General features: G+C 39.1%; 2 protein-coding genes and 1 pseudogene across 3 annotated transcripts in view; 1 reads left to right on the top strand and 2 right to left on the bottom strand.

The window, feature by feature from the left end:
* The window catches only part of KLF9 (KLF transcription factor 9), a 100185-nt gene that overhangs the window by 47537 nt on the left and 31166 nt on the right, over positions 1-21482 (top strand). The window lies entirely within an intron of this gene.
* On the bottom strand, positions 6369-8184 carry LOC309634104 (uncharacterized protein). The gene is made up of 2 exons (XM_082403704.1): positions 7574-8184; positions 6369-7216 (listed from the first exon to the last, which is right to left on the bottom strand). The coding sequence occupies exons 1-2, from the start codon at positions 8117-8119 to the stop codon at positions 7019-7021; spliced, it is 744 nt and encodes a 247-aa protein (XP_082259830.1). The 5' UTR covers positions 8120-8184; the 3' UTR covers positions 6369-7018.
* On the bottom strand, positions 9368-13437 carry LOC309634099 (small ribosomal subunit protein uS8 pseudogene; annotated as a pseudogene). The gene has a single exon. The product of its transcript is annotated as a small ribosomal subunit protein uS8 pseudogene (transcript).

Genomic DNA, 21482 nt, shown 5'->3' with positions numbered 1-21482 from the left:
ACCATACTCTACATTATATCCTTATGACTTATTTATTTCATAACTGGAAGTTTGCCCCTTTTTGATGCCCTTCATCCATTTCTCTCACTTCCCAACCCCCCAGCTCTGGCAGCCACCAATTTATTCTCTGTATCTGTTAGGTTAGTTGTTTTTTGTGTTTTTGTTTTTGTTTTGTTTGCATTGGATTCCACATAAAAGTGGGATCATATGGTATGAACATCCTCCTTTAAATGCTTTCGCAGCAACCCATAAACTTTGCTATGTTGTATTTCCATTTTTGTTTGTCTCAAGAAATTTTTTAAATTTCTTATTTGATTTCTTCTTTTTTAAATAAATTTATTTATTTTTGGCTGCATTGGAGCTTCATTGCTGCACGTGGGCTTTTTCTGGTTGCAGTGAGTGGGGGCTACTCTTCGTTGTGGTGTGCAGTCTTCTCATTGCAGTGGCTTCTCTTGTTGTGGACCATGGGCTCTAGGCACGTGGGCTTCAGTAGTTGCAGCATGTGGGCTCAGTAGTTGTGGCTCACAGGCTCTAGAGTGCAGGCTCAGTAGTTGTGGTGCACAGGCTTAGTTGCTCCGTGGCATGTGGGATCTTCCTGGACCAGGGATCAAACCCGTGTCCCTTGCATTGGCAGGTGGATTCTTAACCACTGTGCCACCAGGGAAGTCCCTTTGATTTCTTCTTGAACAACACATTGGTTGTTCAGTAACGTGTTGTTTAATCTCCACATATTTTTGGATTTTCCAGTTTTTTCCATGTAATTGATTTCTAGTTTCATACTACTGTGGTCAGAAAAGATGCTCAATATGGTTTTAGTCCTCTTGTGTTTATCAAGACTTGTTTAGTGGCCTAACACTTGATCTATCCTAGAGAATGTTCCATGTGCACTTGAAGAATGCATATTCTGTTGCTTTGGGGTGGAATGTTCTGTATATATCTGTTAAGTTCACCTAGTCTGTTATTTAAGACCATGCTTTCTTCATTGATTTTCTGCCTAGACGATCTATCCGTTGATATAAGTGGGGTATTAAAGCCCCCTACTACTATTGTATTGCTGTCTATTTCTCCTTTTAGGTCTTTAATATTTGCTTTTTACATTTAGGTGCTCCTGTGTTGGACGCATATTTACAAATGTTATATCCCTAGTTGGATTGACCCTTTTATCATTATGCCCTTCTTTGTCTCTTATTACAGTCTTTGTTTTAAAGTCTATTTTGTCTGATATAAGTATAGCTACCCCAGCTTTTTTTGTTTTTATTTGCATGGAATATCTTTTTCCATAGATTCACTTTCAGTCTCTGTGTGTCCTTACATTGGAAGTGAGTCTCTTGTAGGCAGCCTATAGGTGTTACTTGTTTTTTTTTTTTAAATCCATTTAGCCATTCTTTTCTTTTGATTGTAGAATTTAGTTCATTTACATTTAAAGTAATTATTTATAGGTAGGGACTTACTGCCATTTATTCATTGTTTTCCTGGTTGTTTCATAGTTCCTCTTGTTCCCATCTTCTCTTCCTCTTTCCCTTTGTGGTTTGATACCTTTCTGGTATACTTAAATTCCTTTCTCTTTATCTTTTATATATCTACTATAAGATTTTTCTTTGTGTTACCATGAGGCTTACATGTAATAAGAATCTTAAAGTCAATAACAACTTAAGATTGATCTCATTTTAAAGCTCTACATTGTTACTCTATTCCATCTGACTTTCATGGTTTTGATATTACATTTATATCTTTTTATCTTGTGTGTTACTTAACTAATTATTGTAATCATAGTTATTTTTACCACTTTTGTCTTTCAACCTTCATACTAGCTTTAAAAGTGATTAATCCACTACCTTTTCTATGTTTGCATTTCCAGTGAGATTTATCCTTTCATATGTTTTCTTGTTTCTAATTAATACCCTTTCTTTTCAGCTTAAAGAAGTCCCATTAACATTTCTTGTAAGACCAGTTTAGTGGTGACAAACTCCTTTAGTTTTTGCCTGTCTGGAAAACTCTTTACCTCTCTTTCACTTCTGATTGATAACTCTGTCAGGTAGAGTATTCTTGGTTGGAAGTTTTTGTTGTTGTTGTAGTTTGTTTATTTTCTTTCAGCACTTTGAATATATAGTGCTTTTCCCTTCTGGCCTACAAAATTTCTGCTGAAAAATCTGCTGATAGTCTTATGAGAATTCTCTTGTATGTAACAAGTTGTTTTTCTCTTATTGCTTCTAAGATTCTCTCCTTGTCTTTAACTTTTGACATTTTAAGAAAATGTGTGTGGATCTCTGGGCTCCTCTTATTTGGAACTTGGATCCTGGGCTTCCTGGATCTGGATGCTGTTTCCTTACCCAGTTTAGGGACGTTTTCAGCCATTATTTATTCAAATAATTTTTCTGCCCCTTTCTCTCTTTTCCTTTTGGGAGCCCTATAATGTTAGCCCATTAATGTTATGAATGTTAGCCCATTTGATGGTTTCCCATAAGTCCCTTAAGCTATCTTCTTTTTTATATTTATTTTTTCCTTTTGCAGCTCCGATTGGGTGAATTTTAGTGCCTTGTCAGCAAGTTAACTGTTCCTTTTTTCTACTTTGTTTAGTCTCCTTTTGAACCCTGTAGTGTACTTTTCAGGTCAGTTATTCTTCAGCTCTGTAACTTTTGTTTGGTACTTTCTTATATTTTCTATCTCTCTGTTGAATTTCTCACTGTGTTCATTTATTTTACTCCCCAGTTCAGTGAGCATCCTTATAACCATTACCTTGAACACTTTATCAGGTAAATTACTTATCTCCATTCTATTAAGGTTTTGGTTTTTTTTTTCCTGAGCTTTTATCTTCTTTTGTTTGGAACATATTCATCTGTTTCTTCATTTTCTTGACTCCCTGTGTTGGTTTCTTGCAGTAGACAAAACAACCACTTCTCTCAGTGTAAAAGCAGTGGCCTCGTGTAGAAGATGAATCTTGTTCAACCCTGCCCTAGCCTCTGGTTGTCTCTCAAACCTTTGTGATTGTCCAAGCAGCCTATTATACTTTTTTTTTTTAGGGGTAGAAAGAAGAGCCTGGGCTATTATTATTATTATTATTTTTTTAAAGGTTTTTTTTTTTTTTAATTTTTATTTATTTATTTATTTATTTATGGCTGTGTTGGGTCTTCGTTTCTGTGCGAGGGCTTTCTCTAGTTGTGACAAGCGGGGGCCACTCTTCATCGCGGTGCGCGGGCCTTTCACCATCGCGGCCTCTCTTGTTGCGGAGCACAGGCTCCAGATGCGCAAACTCAGTAATTGTGGCTCACGGGCCCAGCTGCTCTGCGGCATGTGGGATCTTCCCAGACCAGGGCTCAAACCCGTGTCCCCTGCATTGGCAGGCAGATTCTCAACCACTGCGCCACCAGGGAAGCCCCTGGGCTATTATTATACTTTTAATAGCTCCCAGTAGTTAAAGGTGTGCCAAGACCTGTACACGTCCCAAAAGGGGAGGCTCTCAGTCAGCACTTAGATTCAGACAGATTGGAAGCCAAACCCTCAGACAGCAGATTTTAATGTATGCAAAGATCTACAGTCCTGTGGGACCACAGGCATAAGCCCCACCAGCCACCAGAGCCAGGTGATCTGGAGGTGTCCCCTAGGCAGAAGTCATACAAATCAGGGCTCCAGACAAGAATATAAGCTCTTTTCTGGGACGTACCACTGAGCCTTAGTGAGAAAGAGGGAAAGTGCAAGGATGGCATCCACTGGCCTGTGTTCCCTGAGATCAGCTCCGTCGACCCCTAGATGTGTGCCAAACCTGAAGCTTCCCCTCAGGCCAAAGCTCCAGGAGATTCAATTAGGCCTCTTTCACAGAATGACCGTGGGTGTGTTTCAGTCTGCAGTCTGCGCAGTGTCCTGGATTTGGTAGCCTGCCAAGAACTACCTCTCCAGTCCTTACAGTCCCTTGGGACCCAGGAACACAAGACCCTCTGGCCACCAGAGCAGAGGCAGTCAAGGTACGTCCCCTTGTTGGTAGCTGCAAAAACCAGAGCACCAGATGTAAAAGCCAGGGCACCTGACACATGTGAGAGCTCCCCTCTGGGAGATGCTGGTGTTCCAGAGGATGGCAGAGCCCCCCCTTCTGAGCTCTGTGGAAAAGATTACCGTCAGCCCTTAGATGTGTGTTTAATTAGAAACTTGCCCCTCAGGCTGCATCTGTGATGATTAGTTAATAGGCCTCTTTCACAGAGAGATTGAGCTCCTGGGTCTCTTGCTCTTGCTGTGCCCTGGGAATGTTAGCTATTTAAGAACTCTTTTCCTTTGGTTATAGTTCCACTGGCTACCAGAGCCAGATCATGTGGAAGTGTCCCTTGGCAGCATCTACAAAAATTAGGGTGCCAGACAAGGGTATAAGCTCCTCTCTGGGAGATACTGGTGAGCTGGTGAGGCAGAGGGAGAGCACAAAGATTGTGCCCACCAGCCTCTGTTCCCTGAGACCGCTTCCTTAGGCCATTAGTTGTGTATCAAACCAGAAGCCTATCTCTTAGGCCAAAGCTCCTGGACCAGCAAATAGGCTTCTCTCACAGAATGACTGGGAGGGTGTTTGAGTCTGCTGTCTGTGCAGTGCCCTGGGCGTGGTAGCCTGCCAAAAACTGCCTCTCTGATTGTTACTGTCCCAGGGGACCTAGAAATGCATGCTCTCCTGGCCTCTAGAGCCAGGCAATCGAGGGGCATCCCCTAGGCAGTAGCTGCAAAACTCAAGGCATCAGACACATGTAAAAGCTCCCTTCTGGGAGATACTGGTGCTCTAGATCACAGCAGAATTAAAAGCATGATGATGGCACCCACTGGCTGTAGTGAGGAAGAGGGGAGCATAAAAATGAGGCCTATAGGAATAAAAGAGAAAGAAAAAGAGGGCGTCTGTTGGCTAAGCAAGGCAGAGTGACAGCACATAGATGGCACACACCGGTCTCTGTTTCTGGAGAGTGTTCCAACAGCTCTTAGATGTGTGTGTGTAAAAATAGATGCCTGCCCCCCAGGCCAATGCTTTAATATATGAAAACGAACCTCTTTCACTCAAAGTCTAAATGCAATCTGCAGCCTCTGAGCTGAGCCCTGGGGAGGGTGAGTCTAAGTGTGCAAGCCCTTCTAGAGCCATTTCTCAGATTGCTACAGTTTTGTGGATCTTGTGGATGTGAGCCTGGTTGGTTTTCAAAGCTAGGTATTTGGGAGTTCATCTCTCAGGTGCAAGTATTAAAAGTTGGAGTGCTTGATGTGCGACTGATACCCTTCAATCCTCAGGGAGAAGCTCTGGGTTTTGAGTTCCCTCCTGATTTGGGGTCACTGTACCAACAGTGGTATGTATAGCAAGATTGTGTCCCAGCCATTCCTACCCCCTTTTTAAAAAAATTTTATTTATTTTATTTTGGGCTACGTTGGGTCTTTGTTGCTGCGCGCGAGCTTTCTTTAGTTGCGGCGAGCGGGGGCTACTCTTCATTGCGGTGCACGGCCTTCTCACTGCGGTGGCTTCTCTTGTTGCGGAGCACAGGCTCCAGGTGCATGGACTCAGTAGTTGTGGCTTGCAGGCTCTAGAGCGCAGGTTCAGTAATTGTGGCTCACGGGCCTAGTTGCTCCGTGGCATGTGGGATCTTCCCAGACCAGGGCTCGAACCCGTGTCCCCTGCATTGGTGGGCAGATTCTTAACCACTGCGCCACCAGGGAAGCCCCACTACCCATTTTAATGTGGTTTTCTTCTCATTTGCCCAGTGTAGTCACTGCTCAGCCAACATTTAAGTTTTTGGGTTTTTTTTTGGAGGGACTGGTTCTTTATTTCAAAAAGACATTTATCAATGTTCAGTATCAAAACAGTTACACTATTGTTTTTTCTTTCTCCCAATCGGCCCCCAAAGAGACCACACCAAAGGGGAGTACATTTTAAGCCAATTAAGCTGTAGGATGCACACCTAACTTACCTCACTGAAACCTCACCAAAAAGAGGGGATTGGGTAGGGAAAGAAACTTTAAAAGATCAGCACACTGCCAGCCCAGACTGTAGAGAGCTCTCACAGCCAGATGGGGTGACCAGTGTGCCCCAACCCCAAAGAAGCAAAGTTTCAAAATAATATAAAATTTAAAAACAATTTTGTACATAAGCTATTCAAGACTTCTCCAGCACTAACTGATACAATGCACAATGAGATGGCACTTTTAGAGACAGCAGCTTCAGACCCAGAAAAGGGTGATGAGATGAGTTTCATATGGCTAAATCAGTGGTAAAACATAATTTTCTTTCCTTTCTTTCAAGGAGGCGGCAGAGCGAATAAGTGGTCGCCTCAAAATAAGGGGCACATGATCCATTCTGTGAGCGGCTGGGAACAGGGTAGAGCTGGGACAAGGATTTGGTCTCAGAGGTCTCACCATCTTGATTTCATCTGGTCACTTCTGGTGGAAAAAAAAGTTGCCCAAAGATACCGTAAAGCTGAAAACCTGAACAGAGCTTTTTTTTTTTGGCTAACTCCTTCTGGAATCACCTTTCTGGTTTGGCGGGTACTTTTTACAGAGCAATAAGGTTTCCCAAAATGGAGTCCTTCTCTGGGCTGTTTGGCTCTCAGCAAGGCAGGCCCATACCTTTTCCCCTCCTCTACGGAGAGGGCAATATGCATTAAGCTGAAAAGTTACCTTCCAAAAGTGAGAAAGGGATTAGACTGCTGCTTCAAAACTATGGAATTATCTGGAATGTTTTACAAATGGCTGCTACATCAACAACAACAGAAAAGATAATTACAAAATGTGTCCATCACAACATGCTTTTCAAGACACTTGGCATTGTGCTCACGTTCCCTTAAACGTTGTTCCCAAAGGTGCTCAGCCTCTAGCCCAAATGAACTCTCTGGGGAGAGGCAGAGACAGTTTGGCGAAAAGGACACAGGGGTGGGGGGTGGGAGAGGTGGCGAAAGGAGAAAGCAGCCTTCCAGTTAAAGATCAGCCCTCAGTTTAAGGGTCAGCTTCGGGCAGGCTGGCCTCAGCGGAGTCGGGGTCAGAGGGAGGAGCAGCGGCAGGATGGGACTGGGGTGCTCTACATCTCATTCAGGTCAAGCAGAGTCTGGTCCAGCATCCTTTGTGTACAGAGGTGCTCCTCTTTGGTGCGTTTCAGTTTGTCTTCCAAATCATCGATTGTCTTTTCCAGCTTGGCTACCGATCTCTCAGCAAACTCAGCACGGGTCTCTGCCTCCTTGAGTTTATCAGTAAGACTCTTTATCTCTTCCTCATATTTTCTTTTTGAGAGTACCTTTCTTTCTTTTTTTTTTTTTTTTTTTTAAAGACTGAGTATTTTTTTTTTAAACTTTGGGTTTATTTATTTAATTAATTTATTTATTTATGGCTGTGTTGGGTCTTCGCTTCTGCGCGAGGGCTTTCTCTAGTTGCAGCAAGCGGGGGCCACTCCTCATCGCGGTGCGCGGGCCTCCCACCACCGCGGCCTCTCTTGTTGCGGAGCACAGGCTCCAGATGCGCAGGCTCAGTAATTGTGGCTCACGGGCTCAGCCGCTCCGCGGCATGTGGGATCTTCCCAGACCAGGGCTCGAACCCGTGTCCCCCGCATCAGCAGGCAGACTCTCAACGACTGCGCCACCAGGGAAGCCCGAGAGTATCTTTCTTCAGCAGCACTCAGACACTTCAGGTTCTGGTCCATCAGTCTGATCTGCTCATCCATCTCTCGGCAACGGGACTCTGCCAGCTCAGCTCGCTCCTCTGTGCGTTCCAAGTCTCCCTCAATAATCAACTTACGAGCCACCTCTTCATACTTCCTATCTGCCTCTTCTGCAATGTGCTTAGCTTCTTTGAGTTGGATTTCCTGGAGTTCCATTTTTTCTTCATCTTTTAAGGCTCGGTTTTCAATAACCTTCATACTTCTCTCACTCTCATCAGCAGCTTTCTCAGCTTCCTCCAGCTTTTGCAGGGCAGTGGCCAGGCGCTCTTGAGCGCGGTCCAGCTCCTTTTCAACCAGCTGGATCCTACGGTTCAAGGAGGCCACCTCAGCCTCAGCCTGTTCCCGGGCCCGCCTTTCTCCCTCCACTTCCCGCTGGAGGCGCTCGGCCCTCTCCTCTGCATCATCGGCCTGCTGCTGCAGAACCTGGATCTTGCGCTTCACCGCCTCGATGGTGGTGATCCCAGCCATGGTCCCCACCCAGCCCCTGCTTGCCTTCGGGTTCCTGCCTCCTCCGCCAACATTTAAGTTTTTTCCAGAGGAAGTTGTTCATATGTAGCTGTAGACTCGGTGGGTCTGTGAGAGGTGAGTTCAGGATCTTTCTATGTCACCATCTTGAACCAGAAATCTAATTCTTATATAGTGATCTTGTATCCTGTAAATTCACTTAATTCACTTATGGGCTCTAGTAGAGTTTTTATAGATTTCATCAGATTTTCTACATAGGGGAGCATGACATTTGTGGAAAAAAAGGCAGTTTTACTTCTTCCCTTTCTGGTATAGGTGGTTTTTATTTCTTTTCTCTTGACCTTATTGCACTGGCTAGAATCTTTAATGTTGAGGTTTGGCATCCTTGTCTTCTTCCTGATCTTAGGGGAAAATTGATTCAGTTTTTCACAATTTAGTATGATGCTAGTTGTTAAGATTTTAAGTAAATGCCCTTTAATGGGTTGAAGAATTTTCTTTCTATTCCTACTTTTCTGAGAGTTTTTATCAGGAATGGATGTTGGATTTTTTCAAATGATTTTCTGCATCTATTGACATAATCAGAAATAATTTATGTATTTATTTATATATTTATAGATGAATATTCTTTAGTTTGTTAATATGATGAATTACATTGATGGATTTTCAAGTGTCAAAACAATCTTGCATTCTTGGGATAAACTTCACTTGGTCAAATGTATTACCCTTTTTATAAATTTTGGATTCAATTTGCTAAAATTTTTGATATCTATGTTGATATCTATATTTATAACATAGGAATATTGGTCCGCCATTTCTCTGTAATATCTTTGTCTGGTTTTGGTGTCACGGTAATTCTGTAATCATAGAATGAGTTTGGAAGTATTCTCACCTTTTTAATTTTTTGAAAGAGTTCATGAAGAATTTGTAAATGTTTAGTGGAATTCACCTGTGCTGCCCTATGGGCCTGCAGTTTTCTTTGTGGGAATGTTTTAAACTACAAATTCAATTTCTTTAATAAATAGGCTCTTCAGGTTATATATTTCTTCCTGGGTAAGCTTGGGTAATTTGTGTCTTTCAAGAAATTTGCCCATTTTATCTAAGTTGTTGAATTTATTAGCATAAGGTTGTTCATAATATTTTCCCAGATTATTATTATTATACTTATGTGAAAAATGTCATGGGTAATTTGATAGGGATCACATTAAATCTGTAGATTGCTTTGGATAGTATGGCCTTTTTTTTGCACCAGAGTCCTCTGAGGCATTTTATTTGCATGTGTATATTACATCCCTAGAAAAAGAATCCAAGTATTTTCCCTCCAGTGTGTTTTCGTCTTGCTTCTTCATGGTCCATAATGCCAGCTGAGGTTGTCAGTACAATGAAAACAAACTGACGGGACGGGAGCACGTTATTCTGACATTTTTCTAGATCTTTGAGTTGCACATCAAATCTGGGGCTGATCACTCCACAGTTATTTAGCCTGCCTGTGAGGTTCACAACAATTTCCCCAGCCCTGTGATCATTGATGATTTCAAATTTGCCAATGTAACCATGATTCATCATCACAGTTAGAAACCTGATGATGACTTGGGAGCACGGCCTAATAAGAACCTGGCGTTTGCCTCTTTTTTTCACATTGTTGATACTCTTGAGAGCATCAGCCAGGACATCCATGCACACCATTATGGCGGCACAGAAAGATGGTGGAAAGAGCAGTATGGCCATTTTAACAATATTAATTCTTCCAATCCAAGAACATGGGATATCTTTCCATTTCTTTGAATTATCTTCAATTTCCTTTATTAATGTTTTATAGTTCTCAGTATGTAAGTGTTTCACCTCTCTGGTTAGTTTTATTCCTAAGTATTTTATTTTTGGGGGGGTGCAATTTTTTTTTAATATAAATTTATTTTATTTATTTATTTTTGGCTGCGTTGGGTCTTCGTTGCTTCGTGGGCCTTCTCTAGTTGCGGTGAGTGGGGGCCATTCCTCCTTGCAGTGCGCAGGCCTCTCATTGCGGTGGCCCCTCCTGTTGTGGAGCACAGGCTCCAGGCACGCAGGCCTCAGCAGCTGTGGCTCGTGGGCTCCAGAGTGCAGGCTCAGCATTTGTGGCACACGGGCCTAGCTGTTCCGCAGCATGTGGGATCCTCCTGGAACAGGGCTCGAACCCCTGTCCCCTGCATTGGCAGTCGGATTCCTAACCACTGCTCCACGAGGGAAGCCTGGGGGGTGTGATTTTAAAAGGGATTCTTTTTTTACATTCCTTTCTGATATTTCATTGTTAGTGTAAAGAAATGCAACCGATTTCTGTATGTTAATCTTGTATCCTGCTACCCTGCTGAATTCATTGATCAGTTCTAGGGTTTTCTATCTATAGTATCATGTCATCTGCATATAATGATACTTTAACCTCTTCCCTTCCCATTTGGATACTTTTTATTTCTTTTTCTTACCTGAGTGCCTTGGCTAGGACTTCCAATACTGTGTTGAATAGAAGAGGTGAGAGTGGGCATCCTTGTCTTGTTCCAGATTTTAACAGGAAGGCTTTCAGCTTTTCACCATTGAGTATTATATTGGCTGTGGGTTTGTCAAAAATGGCTTTTATTATGTTGAGATATGTTCCCTCTATACCCACTTTGGTAAGAGTTTTTATCATGAATGGATATTGAATTTTGTCAAATGCTTTTTCTGCATCTACTGAGATGATGGTGTGGTTTTTGTCTTTTCTTTTGTTTATGTGGTGTATCACATTGATTTGCATACGTTGAACCATTCTTGTGAACTTGGGATGAATCCCACTTGGTCATGGTGTATGGTCTTTTTTATGTGTTGTTGGATTCGGTTTGCTAATATTTTGTCGAGAATTAGTAATTTAAAAACTATGGTAATAGACCAATGTAACCCAATACAGATTGGGGTTTTTAATAGATGATAAAGATGGAATTTCAAACTAATGGAAGAAAGGTGGACTATTTAGTATACGGTATTGGCACAACTGATTGGGTTTTTTTGGGGGGGTAGGGGTGGGGCTTGATCCCTCCCTCATTCTTATATCAAAGTCAATTATAGACAAAACAAAAATGTAAAAGCAAAACTATAAAAATAATGAAGAAAATATGAGTAAATTATTGATATCATCTAAGAGTAGGAAAGACCTTTCTGAAAATGACATAAAATACCAATTGAAAAATCTGATTAAAACAAAATTGAAAAAAACCCCCACAAAGCCAACAAATCTTATCTAGAACAACTAAAAACACCATAAACAAAATCAAAATGTATACTGGGAAAACTATTTATAACTTTTAAAAACTTATATCATGGGAAAATGGAGATTATATATCTATCTATCTATATATAGATAGATATAGATAGATAGATAGATCTCCTAAAAATCAGAATGAAAAAGTCCCTAGTAGAAAATAATGGGCACAGAACGTGAACAGATAATTTAAAGAAGAGATACAAATGATTGAGAAACATAAATATAGGCTCAACCCCACTAATATAATGATGGTTCAAATTAGAGCAAAAATAAAATACTATTTTTCTTGCCTACCAGATTTATGAAAATTAAAAAGATTTGCAATATCCAATAAAGTCAGCCCTTCGTATACTTGGGTTCTGCATCTACAGATTCATCCAACCATGGATCACAAAAACTCAGGAAAAAAAAGTCCCAGAAAGTTCCAAAAAGCAAAACTTGAATTTGCGATGGGCTGGCAACTCTTTACATAACATTTACATTGTATTTACAACTATGTATTTAGTATTTGCATTGTATTATGTGTTATAAGTAATCTAGAGATGCTTTAAAGTATCAGGGAGGACGTGCATAGCTTATATGCTAATACTACACTGTTCTATATAAGGGACTTGAACATCCAAGGATTTTGGTATCCACAGGGATCCTGGAAACAATCCCCCTGAGGATACCGAGGGACAACTGTATATGGGAGTGTGATAATTCTGCACTACTGTAACAGAGACAAAACAAAGTGGTTTAACAAAGATGCTCAAAGATGATCTGTCTTCCTGCTCGCAGGGCTTTTGCAACTTTTGCTCCATAATGCCAACAGCCCCTTCCAATTTATGTCCTGTCTTGCCTTGGATTGATGTGGCTACATTGTGCTCTCCCAGGCTGGTCTTACTTAAGTCATGCCCAACAAGGGAAAGACGTTTCTTGTCTGAATGGGGCTGCTGTTCTCATGTTGTACATGGGCCCCTTGCTTCTCCTCCTCTCCGGGCAGTAGTGTGTGGAAGGCAGGGGTGTGGTCAACAGAGAGTGAGAATCTGGTCTAGGAATGCAGTGATTCTGGCCTAAAGAGCTCAAGAGAAGTCACTCTTGGAAAATCTGTTGTTCTATTTTCATGCTATAAAATTCCAAACGGTAAATTTTACATGACTAGAAAATGAATGATGGTTCTTGTTTTCCTGCATACTCAGGGTAAGACTTGCCCTCATCATCAATGAGCACAGTGTCCCTCTCTGACAGTCACTGGAAGTCGCTGGATGCTGCGCTCTAGGGAGCAATAATGTACCCAGCATTAAATAAGTGGTACTGGGGGACTGCATAGGTGAGATGACCTATAGTGTTTCAATATAAACAAATTCCCAAGAGTTACGGTATTTAAAGTAATAACACAGTTGCTACTTTTTTCTCCAGGTGGGATATAATATTAGCCAGAAAGGGTGATTTGTCAATAAAGAAGAGCTAGTTCCTGGACCTGAACAGGAAAATATGATGCACTTATTGAACAATAAACAAATATTTAAGTACTTTCTACTCATTATTCTAAATCTTCATCAATAAATCACTATACCTTACATGGACCAATAAATTTTCTAATACATTTAAAAGTTAAATTGTTTACTTTGTAACCAGAAAGAAGTACAGGTTTTTTAAAAGACTAGGAAGAATTACACCAAAGTTTTATAGTGATTGTGTCTTGAGTGTTGGCTTCTTAAGAGACTTTTTGGTTTCTTTTTTATATATTCTATAATGCAGTCATAATAAACTAGAAAATAATAACTTGGACATGGCCACATAGCTAGTTAAGTAGAAGAAACAAATTCTCCTTGAGTCCAAAGTCCATACTCTTTTTTTCTCTTAAAAAAATTTCAAAAATAAGTAATAAAATGTATATAATTCAAAACATACAAAAGGACTGGTGAGAAATAAATCTTCCCCCCAATCTGTTGTTCAATTATCTAGCTCCTTCCCTCAGAGGCAGCCACTGTTAGTTTCTTTGTATCCTTCAAGAGAGAAAATGTAGCTATGTGTGTGTGTGTGTGTGTGTGTATTTTTTCTTTTTAAACACGAATGACAAATACACACACACACACACACTCTTCAGTACTTTGCCTGGCTCTGAGTCCCAATTCTAGCATTAGATAATCCATTATCTAGCCCCACTCTACCTTCCTAAGTGATTAGAGAGGTAGCTATCACAAGTGCATCTACTATCCATATATTGATTAATACCAGACAGATGCTTTGCTAATTAGTACAGCAAATGTCAGAAATAGGTTTTTATTAAATTGATGGCTTGTAATTAGCATGATGAATGTTAGAAATGGACTCTCACTGAGAAATTACAGATATTCAAGATATGTATTAATAGATTGGCTAAAATGTTCAGACGCTCCCCATTATTTTGTGAACTGGGTGTAAGTTCTATGTGCTTTACCCTTAGAGGTGGTTCCCAAATTTTGAACATCCAGCAGTTCCATGGCCAGACTTCGGGTCTAACGATTTCTAGTTGTTTCATGTCCATTTAAAGGAATATTATCACATCCGGTATGAGTGAACCTGTCATGCAAAGTGTGATCAAATCACCCGAACTGGTAAAGAGCAGGACTTCATCAGAGTTACAAAACAAGTTGTATGGACAGTTTTGTGCTTGCTTGTAATAATGCTTAACAAAGGTGTGAGAGGCAGAATTTGATCTAAGACTGACTTTCATCGTATCCTGTTAAACAAGGGTGTGGGGGAATAGCTAACTCTCATCCATGCTAAACTTTTTTTGCCAGTGAAATCCGTAAGAGTTGTACATGACGACATTATCTTGGATCAGTTGGGAATAATTGGATGTACATTTATAACATCATGAACTCCCCTCTCAATTCCAACAGTATTAAATCTGCATATCACTTAGTGCATTTCAAAATTTGTCTTTGTGGTCCACTGTATACCACTGGTAGACGAAGTTTCTTAAAAAAATTAAAAAAAAAATTTTTACCTTTTGACCCCCTTCACCCATTTCTGCTACCTCTTCCCCCAACTACCCCTGGCAACCATCAATTCATTCTCTGTATCTATGAGGTCGGTTTTTTGTTTTTTTGTTTGTTGTTGTTATTGTTGTTAGAGTCAGTATTTAAGAGAGATCATGCAGTATTTCACTTGCCATAATTCCCTAGGGGTCCATCATGTTGTCACAAATGGCAAGATTTCAATCTTTTTAATAACTGAATAATATTACATTATTCCATATATATATATTCACATTTTCTTTATCCATACAACTATTGATGGACACACTTAGGTTGCTTCTATATTTTGGATATTGGAAATAACGCTGCAATGAATATGGGGATACATTTATCTTTTTGAGTTAGTGTTTTTATTTTCTTCAGATAAATACCCAAAAGTGGAATTGCTGGATCATATGGTAGTTCTATTTTTAATTTTTTGAGAAACCTCCATACTGTTTTTAATAGTGGCTACACCAATTTACATTCCCACCAACTGTGCACAAGTGTTCCCTGTTATCCACATCCTTGCCAACACTTGCTATTTTTTGTCTTTTTGGTAATAGCCATTCTAACAGGTTTGAGGTAATAACTCATTGTGGTTTTGATTTGCATTTTCCACATCATTAGTGATGTTGAGATTCTTTTTAAAAATTTTTTTTTATTGAAAAACATAGTTGATTTACAATGTTGTGCTAGTTTCAGGTGTATAGCAAAGTAATCTAGTTATACGTGTGTGTGTGTGTATATATATATATATATATATATATATATTTTTTTTTTTTTAACATTCTCTTCCATTATGAATTATTACCAATATTGAGTATAATTCCCTGTACTATACAGGGAATCCCTGCTATACAGTAGGTCCCTGCTGGTTATCTATTTTATATATAGTAGTGTGTATATTTTAATCCCAAACTCTTAATTTATCCCTTCCCTCCCCTTTGGTAACCACAGTTTGCTTTCTGTATCTGTGAGTCTATTTCTGTTTTGTAAATAAGTTCATTTGTGTGATATTTTAGATTCCACATATAAGTGGTATCATATGGTATTTTTCTCTTTCTGACTTACTTCACTTAGTATAATAATCTCTAGGTCCATCCATGTTGCTGCAAGTGGCATTATTTCATTCTTTTTTATGGCTAATGTTCCATTGTATATATATACCACATCTTCTTTATCCATTCATCTGTTGATGGACACTTAGGTTGCTTCCATGTCTTGCTATTGTAAATAGTGCTGCAATGAATATTGGGGTGCATGTATTGTTTCAGATTATGGTTTTCTCCAGATATATGCCCAGGAGTGGGATTGCAGGATTATATGGTAGCTATTTATTTATTTTACTTCTTTACTTACTTACTTGACTTACTTACTGCACCACGCAGCATGCGGGATCCCTGTTCCCCGACCAGGGATCGAACCCATGCCTCCTGCACTGGAAGCACAGAGTCTCAACCGCTGGACCACCAGGAAAGTCCCGGTAGCTCTATTTTTAGTTTTTAAAGGAACCTCCTTACTGTTCTCCATAGCGGCTGTATCAATTTACATTCCCACCAACAGTGTAGGAGGGTTCTCTTTTCTCCACATCCTCTCCAGCATTTATTATCTGTAGACTTTTTTTTGCACTGCACTGAGCAGGCTGCGGGATCTTAGTTTTCTGACCAGGGACCAAACCTCTGCCGCCTGCGTTGGTAGTGTGGATTCTTAACCACTGGACTGCCAGGGAAGTCCCTAGACTTTTTGATGATGGCCACTCTGACCAGTGTGAGGTGATACCTCATTGGAGTTTTGATTCGCATTTCTCTAATGATTAGTGATGTTGAGCATATTTTCATGTGCTTTTTGGCCATCTGTATGTCTTCTTTGGAGAAACGTCTATTATTTTTTTTGGCTGCATCAGGTCTTTGTTGCAGCTTGCAGTCTTCTCTCTAGTTGTGGCGTGCGGGTTTTCTCCAGTTGTGGTGTGTGGGCTCTGTAGTTGTGGCACACGGGCTCTCTCATTGAGGCACATGAGCTCAGTAGTTGTGGCATGCAGGCTTAGTTGCCCCATGGCATGTGGAATCTTAGTTCCTTGACCAGGGATTGAACCTGTGTCCCCTGCATTGGAAGGCAGATTCTTTACCACTGGACCACCAGGGGAGTCCTGAGAAATGTCTATTTAGATCTTCTGCCCATTTTATGATTGGGTTGTTTCGATATTGAGCTGTATGAGCTATTTGTATATTTTGGAGATTAATCCCTTGTTGGTCACATTGTTTGCAAATATTTTCTCCCATTTTGTAGGTTGTCTTCTCATTTTGTTTATGATTTCCTTTGCTATGCAAAAGCTTTTAAGTTTAATTAGGTCCCATTTGTTTACTTTTGTTTTTATTTTCATTACTCTAGGAGAAGACAGATCCAAAAAGATATCTGTGATATATTTCAAAGGGTGATCTGCCTATGTTTTCCTCTAGGAGTTTTAAAATATCTGGTTTTACATTTAGGTCTTTAATCCATTTTGAATTTATTTTTGTGTATGGTATTAGAGAGTGCTCTAATTTCATTCTTTTACACATAGCTGTCCAGTTTTCCCAGCACCACTTATAGAAGAAACTGTCTTTTCTCCATTGTATATTCCTGCCTCCTTTGTCTTAGACTAATTGGTCATAGGTGCGTGGGTTTATTTCTGAGCTTTCTGTCCTGTTCCATTGATCTACATGTCTGTTTTTGTGCCAGTACCATACTGTTTTGATGACTGTAGCTTTGTGGTATAGTCTGAAGTCAGGGAGTCTGATTCCTCCAGCTCCATTTTTCTTTCTCAAGATTGCTTTGGCTATTCAGGGTCTTTTGTGTTTCCATACAAATTAAAAAAATTTTTTTGTTCTAGTTCTGTGAAAAATGCCATTGGTAATTTGATAGGAATTGCAGTGAATCTGTAGATTGCCTTGGGTAGTACAGTCATCTTGACAATATTATTTCTATCCAAGAACACAGTACATCTTTTCATCTGTATCATCTTCGATTTCTTTCATCAACATCTTATGGTTTTCAGAGTACAGGTCTTTTGCCTTCTTAGATAGGTTTATTCCTAGGTATTTTATTCTTTTTGATGCAGTAGTAAATGGGATTGTCTCCTTAATTTCTGTTTCCAATCTTTTGTTGTTAGTGTATAAGAATGCAAGAGATTTTTGTGTATTAATTTTGTACCCTGCAACTTTACTGAATTCATTGATGAGCTCTAGTAGTTTTCTGGTAGCATCTTTAGGATATTCTATTTATAGGATCATGTTATCTGCAAACAGTGACAGTTTTACTTCTTCTTTTCCAATTTGCATATTTATTTTTCTTCTCTGATTGCCATGGCTAAACTTTCAAAACTATGTTGAATAAAAGGGGTGAAAGTGGGCATCCTTGTCTCGTTCCTGATCTTAGAGGAAACGCTTTCAACTTTTCACTGTTGAGAATGATGTTATCTGTGGCTTTGTCATATATGACCTTTATTATGTTGAGATAGGTTCCCTCTTTGCCCACTTTCTGGAGACATTTGTTTCTTTGTTTTTTTTTTTTTTTTTTTTTATCATAAATGGATGTTGAATTTTGTCAAAAGCTTTTTCTGCATCTATTGAGATGATCATATGGTTTTTATTCTTCAATTTGTTAATGTGGTGTATCACACTGATTGATTTTCAGACACCGAAGAATACTTGTATCCCTGGGATAAATCCCACTTGACCATGGTGTATGATCCTTTTAATGTATTGTTGGATTTGGTTTGCTAGTATTTTTTTGAGGATTTTTGCATCTATGTTCATCAGTGGTATTGGCCTGTAATTCTCTTTTTTTGTGGTATCTTTGTCTGGTTTTGGTACCAGGGTGATGGTGGCCTCATAGAATGAGTTTGGGAGTGTTCCTTCCTCTGCAATTTTTGGAATATTTTTAGAAAGATAGGTGGTAACTCTTCTCTAAATGTTTGATGTAATTCGCCTGTGAAGCCATCTTGTCCTGGACTTCTGTTTGTTGGGAGTTTTTAAATCATAGTTTCAATGTCAGTAGTTGCGATTGGTCTGTTCATGTTTTCCATTTCCTGGTTCAGTCTTGGGAGATTGTACCTTTCTAAGAATTTGTCCATTTCTGTTTGGATGTCCATTTTATTGGCACATAGTGGCTTTTAGTAGTCTCTTAATGTCTTTTGTATTTCTTATAACAACCTTTTTCATTTCTAATTTTATTGATTTGGGCCCTCTCCCTTTTTTTCTTGATGAGTCTGGCTAAAAATTTATCAATTTTGTTTATCTTTTTCGTGTATCTGTTGGCCATCTGTATGTCTTCTTTGGAAAAATGCCTATTCAGATCTTCTGCCCATTTTTAAATAGGTATATGTATTTTTTCCTATTAAGTCATATGAATGCTTTATATATTTTGGATATTAATCCCTTATCAGATATATTATTTGCAAATATTTTCTCCCATTCAGTAGATTACCTTTCCATTTTGTTACTGGTTTCCTGTCCTGTGCAGAAGCTTTTTAGTTTGATCTAGTCCAACCTGTTTACTTTTGCTTTTGTTGTTTTTGCTTTTGTTGTTAGATTAAAAACATCATTACTAAAACCTGTGTCAAGGAGCTTACCACCTATCTTTCTTCTCAGAGTTTTGTGGTTTCAGGTCTTATGTTTAAGTCTTTAATCCATTTCAGTTAATTTTTGTTTATGGTGTAAGATAGTGGTCCAGTTTCATTATTTTGCATGTGGCTGTCCACTTTTCCTAACATCATTTCTTAAAGAGATTGTTCTTTCCCCACTGTGTATTCTTGGTTCCTTTGTCATAAATTAATTGATCATATATGTGTGGGTTTATTTCTGGGCTCTCACTTCTGTTCCATTGACTTGTGTGATTGTTTTTATGCCAATAACGTACTGTGTTAATTACTATAACTTTGTAATATAAGTGGACCCTTGAACAACATGGCTTTGAACTGCATGGATTCACTTATACCTGGATTTTTCACTAAATACATACTACAGTACTACACGATCAGTGTGAAACTGCAGATATGGAGGGCTGAATGTGAAGTTATACACACAGATGACTGTATGGCGGGTTGGTGCCCTTAACCCCTCCATTGTGGAAGAGCCAACTCTAGTTTGAAATCAGGGAGTGTGATGCCTCCAGCTTTGTTCTTCTTTCTCAAGTTTGCTTTGGCTATTCAGTGTCTTTTGTGGTTCTATACAAATTTTAGGATTGTTTGTTCTATTTCTGTGAAAAATGTCATTGGAATTTCGTTAGGAATTGTATTGAGTTAGTAGATTGCTTTGGGTAGTATGGACATTTTAACAATATTCTTCCAATCCATTAGCACAGGGTATCTTTTTATTTGTGTTGTGTTCAGTTTCTTTCATTAACATTTTGTACTTTTCAGTATACATGTCTTTCACCTCCTTGGTTAAATTTATTGCTAGGTATTTTATTCTTTTTGATGTAATTGTAAAAAGGATTGTTTTCTTCATTTCTTTTTCTGCTAGTTCATTATTAGCATCTAAAAATGTAAGAGAGTTTTTGCATTGATCCTGTATCCTGAAACGTTACTGAATTCATTTATTAGTTCTATCAGTTTTTTGGTAGAGTCTTAAGGTTTTTCTACATATTGTATTATGTCATCTGTAAATAGTGAGTTTTAGTTCTTTCTTTCCCATTTGGATGCCTTTTATTCCCTTTTCTTGCTTAATTGCTCTAGTTAGGACTCTCAATACTATGTAGAATAAAAGTGGTGGAAGTGGGCATCCTTGTCTTGTTCCTGATCTGAGAGGAAAAGTTTTCAGCATTATACTGTTGAATAAGATGTTAGCTGTAGGTCTGTCATATATGGTCTTTGTTATGTTGAGGTATGTTTCCTCTATCCCCACTTTGTTGAGTTTTTATCATGAATGGATGTTGAATTCAGTCAAATGTTTTTCTGCATCTAATGAGATGATTGTATGATTTTTACCACTCATTTTGTTAATGTGGACATTGAAACATCCTTGCATCCCTGAAATAAATCTCACTGGATCCTTTTAATGTATTGTTGAACTTGGTTTGCTAATATTTAGTTGAGGATTTTTACATCTGTGTTCATTAGGGACATTGGCCTGAAAATATCTTTTCTTGTGGCATCCTTGTCTGGTTTTGGTATCAGGGTAATGCTGGCCTCATACATTGAGTTTGGAAGAGTTTCCTCCTCTTCTATTTTTTGGAAGAGTTTGAAAAGGGTTGGTATTATTTCTTCTTAGAATGTTTGGTAAAATTCACCAATGAAGCCACTTAATCCTGAACTTCTGTTTGTTGGGGAGTTTTTGATTACTGATACAATCTTGTTACTAGTAATTGGTCTGTTAAGATTTTCTATTTCTTCACAGCTGCCTTGAAAGGTTGTATGTTTCTAGTAATTTACCCATTTCTTCTAGATCATCCAATCTGTTGGTGTATAATTGTTCATATTGGTCTCTTCTAATCCTTTGTATTTCTGTGGTATCAATTATAATTGATTATATTATATAATTGATACCACTTTCATTTCTGATTTTGAGTCCTCTTTTTTCTCTTGGTGTGTCTAGCTAAAGTTTTGTCAATTTTATCTTTCCAAAAAGCAGCCCTTAGTTTCCTTGATCTTTTTTATTGTCTTTTTAGTCTCTATTTCATTTATTTTTGCTCTTATCTTTGTTATTTCCTTCCTTTTACTAACTTTGGTCTTTGTTTGTTCTGCTTTTTCTAGTTCCTTGAGATATATAGTAAGGTTGTTTGAGACTTTTCTTGTTGTTTGAGGTATGCATTTATAGCTATGAACTTCCCTCTTTAACTGCTTTTGCTGCAACCCATAAATTTTGGTATGTTCTGTTTCTTTTTTTTTTTTTTTTTTTGGTCTCAATGTATTTTTAAAAAATTTTTAAATTTTAATCTTTATTTTTGGCTGCATTGGGTCTTCATTGCTGCACGCAGGCTTTCTCTAGTTGTGCCAAGCGGGAGCTACTCTTCATTGCGGTGCACGGGCTTCTCATTGCAGTGGCTTCTCTTGTTGCAGAGCACAGGCTCTAGGTGCACGAGCTTCAGTAGTTGCAGCACGTGGCCTCCGTAGTTGTGGCACATGGGCCCTGGA

Source organism: Balaenoptera borealis (assembly GCF_965194805.1).
Source record: "Balaenoptera borealis genome assembly, chromosome: 8".
NCBI lineage: Eukaryota > Metazoa > Chordata > Mammalia > Artiodactyla > Balaenopteridae > Balaenoptera > Balaenoptera borealis.
This window is presented reverse-complemented; position numbering and strand designations above follow the sequence as displayed.

Coding starts and splice junctions, on each gene's coding strand:
- LOC309634104 (XM_082403704.1), bottom strand. CDS start 8,119: ATGGCTGGGATCACCACCATCGAGGCGGTGAAGCGCAAGATCCAGGTT. Junction 7,217..7,573: donor GATACTCTCGGGCTTCCCTG/GTGGCGCAGTCG, acceptor CTCTCAAAAAGA/AAATATGAGGAAGAGATAAA.